General features: G+C 34.3%; 1 protein-coding gene across 1 annotated transcript in view; it reads left to right on the forward strand.

Annotated features, from left to right (window-relative positions):
- Wdr47 (WD repeat domain 47) overlaps window positions 1–6121 on the forward strand; it is a 75718-nt gene that overhangs the window by 45708 nt on the left and 23889 nt on the right. Inside the window, exons 6-7 of the mRNA XM_013031845.1 lie at window positions 2815–2972; window positions 5401–5408. Coding sequence (XP_012887299.1) covers window positions 2815–2972; window positions 5401–5408 — 166 coding nt within the window. The remainder of the gene's footprint in view (window positions 1–2814; window positions 2973–5400; window positions 5409–6121) is intronic.

Consider the following 6121-nt stretch of genomic DNA (forward strand, 5'->3'; position numbering starts at 1 on the left):
CTGAGGATTGAGGTCGTCATCCTGGACAGTAAAGTCCCTGATACTAATATCTCCAATTAACCTCGAAAAAGCCACAAGTAGAGCTGTAGGTTAAGTGGTAGAGCACCACTAACCTTGAGTGAAATAAGGGATAGCAGCCAGTCCCTGGGTTCAAGCCTCAGTACTGGTCCCCTTCCCCCACATATTTGTTGTTTTCAGATGCATATACGTATCACATAGGTAATATAAGTGAATAACACCAATCATTTTCATAAGTATATAGGAATATTTATCTTACAAAGAAATATAATTCCAGTGTTTCTGGTTCTTTTGATTTTTACCTTTTTTAATCTTTTTATTTTATTTATTTATTTATTTTTCGGTTATTGGGCTTGAACTCTGGGCCTGGGTGCTGTCCCTGCGCTCCTCAGCTCAAGGTGAACGCTCTACCTCTTGAGCCACAGCGCCACTTCCAGTTTTCTTGTGGTTTATTGGAGATCAGAGTCTCACAGACTTTTCTGCCAGGGCTGGCTTTGAACTGTGATCCTCAGATCTCAGCCTCCTGAGTAGCTAGGATTACAGGCGTGAGTCACTGGCACCTGGCTTTTGATTTTTAAAAATAAAAAGTTGGGCTGGGAAGGTGGCTCAGTGGTAGAGTGCTTGCCTTGCATGCCTGAGGCCCTGGGTTCGATTCCTCAGTACCACATAAGCAAAAAGAAAAAAGCTGAAAGTGGCACTGTGGCTCGAGTGGTAGAGTGCTAGCCTTGAGCTGAAGAGCTGAGGGACAGTGCCCAGGCCCAGAGTTCAAGCCCCACTACCGGACCCAAAATAAATAAAATAAAATAAAATAAAAAGTTAAAAATCAACATTTTCATGTGCAATCATCTATTTCATAAATTACTGCTAATTAAAAAATTGAAACATTGGAAGAAAATAAAGTTGTGTAGCTTGTTAATATGACATTTAATCAATTATTCATTTTCTCTTTTATCTCCTCTATGTATGTAGTAATGGGAAATGAATGTTATATTTTCCTAGCTAAATAAATTCGTATAAATAACAGAATTCAATTATATAAGATAAGCATATTGTGATTCTGGTTTGCTCCAGTACATAAAAGCTAAGGTGGGAAGAGTCCTCATCATTGGTCCTAGAGCTCTTATACTATAACCAGAGCTCATGTGATTTTCCTTGACATGTATATTTGACATTCATATATCCAAAATATAGGATTTGGTCTTTTGCTGACAGTTTGTCTGAAGATCTTTGTTCTTAGGTCCAGTCACTTCTGTGGCCCAAGTATCATGCATGAATAATAGTGTGATTTCAAATGACACCAACAGCAAGAGTTTCCAAAGCTTTTTTTTTTATTTTGTGGATTCATGTATTGAGTAAATTCAATAAACAGATAAGCAATAATATAATATAATAGGCAAATACAAGCATTATAAGTATTTTAGATTTTTAAGAGTGAATTCTTATTCATTAAGAATAAAATACTCTAATTTTTCCAGAACATATCTTATGGATTCATGTATTTAGCAAGTTCAATAAACAGATAAGCAATGATATAATAGGCAAATATAAACATTATAAGTATTTTAGATTTTTTAAGAGTAAATTCTTATTCATTAAGAATAAAATACTCTAATTTTCCCAAAACTTAATAAGACACAATGTTTAATGAGGAAAAATTCATATAGAAGATTAGTTAATACAAGATTATAATGTTTTGATGTCTTAGAGTAGGAAGTACTCAAAGTAATTTAAATATTCTTTTTAAGGAATTTACCATTATAAATGATACAATAAACTATATCTTAACTCAGAAAATAAAATTTTATTCTTGAATTATATTGTTGAATTACACTTATTTTTTAATATTAGGCTTTAATTATATGCCTAATTCAAAAGATTTTGAAGATAGAAGTTAGGAAATCAGATCATAGTCATCTGGCCCAAGTAAACTACCTCAACTTACTTGCCTCTTTAGAAGATTGCTGTGGATAGATAAACTGACAGTTTAAAATGAACTTGAAACCTAGATGTTCTATTTAAAATAAATTTTATAGTTTTCAAAGGACATTTTACTATTTCATTTTGAGATACTGAAATATTTGTTTCCACAGATGATGGTAAGCTTTTTAAAATATTTAAATTAATTAAATAATAGTTTTACTTTCACACTTCCTTTCTCCCTCCCTTTCTTTTTTTTAATATTAATTAATTACTGTCAGCTATGGGGCTTGAATTCAGGGCTTGTGTGCTGTCCCTGAGCTCTCTTTGCTCAAGGCTAGTGCTCTATCACTTTGAGCCACAGCATCACTTCCAGTTTTCTTGTGGTTGATTGGAGACTTTCCTGTCCAGGGTGGCTTTGAACTATGATCATCAGATCTCAGCCTTCTAAGGTAGGATTACAGGCCTGAGCCACCAGCTCCCAGCTTTTCTCTTTTTGAGAATGAGGTCTTCCTCAGGCTATGCTAGTCTAAAGCTGATCTTCTGACTCAGCTTCCCAAGTAATTACCCAGATACTTGCTTCTTTGAAAAACACAAATGATCTTCTGTCATTTTTACTACAATTTTAATATTCATGAGTTCCCCTTCCTTGATATTTAAAGAGAACTTAATATAGAAATATATACTTAATCATATGTTTTGTTTTAATGTAAAAACTCAAATATGTATAAACTATCAGACTTTCATTTACCAATGCTCAAGCATAAAATAGGGTTAATTTGGATTTGTCACTTAGAAAATGGTTGATCAAACAGGAACAGGTCAAATGAATTTAAAATTAGATAAAGATGAATTCTTCCAATCTCATTCTTTTCATAGGATGACAAGTCAAAAAAGCAGTTTGTTTGTATTAACACCCTAGAAGATACACAAGCGGTTAGAGCAGTGGCTTTTCATCCAAGTGGTAGTTTATATGCTGTTGGTTCCAATTCAAAAACTCTGAGAGTATGTGCCTATCCAGAAGTAATTGATACAAGGTAAGAAGATCTAGTTTGTATATTGTCATACTTGCCTTATTTTAAAATTGCCTGTATTGGTGTCTTTTTTCAGAGTTGCCATTCAATGATATTTCAATTTTTCCTTCCTCTCATTAAACTTTATTTTTGAGGGAAAAATAATATATTTAAGTCTTCATTAATTTTGTGATTATTTCCCAATAAAATATCTTTGATTAGGTCATTGTACATCAGTATTGCAATCTTCCTGATTTTTATGACTTTTGTATTTTTTTATCTGAAAAGTTATTACAATCCTATTAAATAATGTAAGATAAAAACACAGTAAGGCTGATTACAAGCTAAGGAAATACACATTTCTTTTTTTTTTTGGAGGGGGGGGTCCAGTCGTGGGGCCTGAACTCTGGGCCTGGGCGCTGTCCCTCAGCTCTTCAGCTCAAGGCTAGCGCTCTACCACTTAAGCCACAGTGCGCCACTTCTGGCTTTTTTCTTCTTGCTTATGTGGTGCTGAGGAATTGAACCCAGGGCCTCATGCATGCAAGGCAGGCACTCTACCACTGAGCCACCTTCCCAGCCCCAGAAATACACATTTCTTAATAACACGTTTTTAGGGGAGTTTAGGTTATAAAATTACTATTTGTCTATCTAAACTGACAAAAATTAAAAATTATTTGAGTAACCTAACAATGATTTACCCTCTTGTTTAACCTGAAGTGGAATTTAAAATGAGGCCCATGTATCTAAAAACATGTGATTAAAAATGAACATATTTATTATTGTATTTGTAGCTCAATGGGAGAGCACTTCCTAGAATGCACATGACACTGGAACACTGGGTTTGAGCCTGAGTCCAGCATGACCAAAAAACTTAAAAAACAGTGAATAGCTCAGATGTAACCTCACAGAAATCTGGATTTAAACTCTGGATTTTGCTTAGGTAGAATTTCTGCCAGTTTGTTCAAATGTTTGCGATCAGAATAAATTGTCACAGCTGGGGATGTGACTCTAGTGGTGATGCACTTGCCTAGCAAACACAAGGCCTTCAGTTCTAATCCCAGTACTGAAAATTAAAAAACAAACAAAAAATTCATTATAGAGATCATGCGCTATTTGTTGTTAGGGTAATGAATGCCATAAAAGGAATAATTTTTGTACCAGTATACAAACCCCACAAACAAAACAAGATATATTTTTTAAAGTTTTAATTATTAAAAGTACCACATGTAATAGATTTTTTTTTGTCTGAGACCAGGACTCAAACTCAGTATCTGATACCTGCTTTTACTCATTGGCTAGCACTCTACCACCTGAGCCACACCTTCAATTCCATTTAATATGTTTTAGATTAAAAAAATTATTAACTAGTTATGAGTACAATGAATCTTGATCAGTGTCATCCCTTTCATCATTCTCTCCCATTTCCTCATTCCTACCCTCAAATTACATGGTTCCTTCAGTCTTTACATAATGTACATTGAATATAATGACTGCATTTGTTCACCCTTCCTTTCTCACATTGCCTTCCTCTAAAACACGTTTCTGCTTCCTGGTATACATTTTGTTAATCAGTCATTAGTTGTTTGGAGGAGTTATACCTTTGGGATCCTCCCCTGAGTATATGGTTCTTTTGTCAGTTTGTTTACGTGTATATGCATAAAACCTTGTATATGTTATTATGTATTTTGTATTTTATATCTAGCTTCCATATGAGAGAAAACATATGCTGTTTGTGTTTTAGTCTTCTTTTTTTTAGAAATATTAAGACTTGCTTATTGTAACCCTAGTTTAAGAAGAAGAATATGATTTTTCATTTATTACTTGCATTTTTTGGCTGTGTTTCTAAACTCAAAAATTTTGAGAGTACTGAGGCCTTGTGCTTGCTACACAGGCACTCTACCACTTGGGCCATGCCTTTAGAAACCAATAATTTTGACTTGTGGAATGTAGTAACGTTTAAAGATTGGGAAATGAGTAGTAGAGCCCATGTTAGGTTATAGTATTTTAATAAGTTAGTATATAACGTATTGGTGCTCATTATATAATTAAATAGAAATACATAAAAGAGAAAAGGCAGGATTCTAGATTGGGGGTGGAAAATAGCAATCGTTATAAAGGCAGAGCTAAAGGCAAATTTATTTAGCAAATATATTTGGAAATCTTTTTTCAAATCATATTATGAATTTATTAAAGGATCCATTCATCTATTTGGAATTTTTTTCTAATCATGAAAATTTCCAAACACACAAAATATAGAGACTAGTACACTGAAAAGCATTAATAGTCAAGGTTTTTGTCACATTTGCTCCATTTATCCTTTTTGTTTGCTAAACAAAAATCCTAGATATATCATTTTACCCTTTTTTCTTCAGGATAAATCTCCAGAAATGACTAATGACTTTATTATTATCAGTAATTAAAATCTTTATTACATAATATTGTCTGCATTTAGAAATGCAAGTAAGAGGTTATTCTTCCACTAAGCCAGTAGTTGTTATGCCAAATTTATTATGTTCCGCAGCTGACACATAAGTCCCTCACCTATACATTTATCCATCTCCTGATCTCTGGTTTTCTCACCTCTTACCCATACTCCATGTTCAGCCAGAACTTTACCTACTTATTTTATCTTCACTAGAAACTGTCTCTCCTCTTGCCTGGAAAATTCTCCCTATCCAAAAGTTTATATTGCACTGTGACTAACTTATATTTGCTTACTATACATGAGTGATCGTGACAGTATCTAATCTACTTTATATATATATATATATATATATATATATTTTTTTTTTTTGCCCGTGTGGGGCCGGAACTCTGGGCCTGGGTGCTGTCGCTCAGCTCTTCAGCTCAAGGCAAGTGCTCTAGTACTTGAGCCACAGTGCCACTTCCGGCTTCCTCTCATGCATGAGAGGCAAGCACTGTACTACTGAGCCAACTTCCCAGCCCACTATTTATTTTCTTTTACCATTTTTGAAACCTTTTTTTTTTAAAAAGATTGATAGTGTTTATTTCCATTTATAGGCCAATATATAAACTGATTATAGAGGGCTGGGAAGGTGGCTCAGTGGTAGAGCGCTTGCCTTGCATGCCAGAGGCCCTGGGTTTGATTCCTCAGCACCACATAAGCAAAAAGAAAAAAGCCGGAAGTGGCGCTGTGGCTCAAGTGGTAGAGT

Source organism: Dipodomys ordii, unplaced genomic scaffold (genome assembly GCF_000151885.1).
Source record: "Dipodomys ordii isolate 6190 unplaced genomic scaffold, Dord_2.0 Scaffold146, whole genome shotgun sequence".
In the NCBI taxonomy this organism is placed as follows: Eukaryota; Metazoa; Chordata; class Mammalia; order Rodentia; family Heteromyidae; genus Dipodomys; species Dipodomys ordii.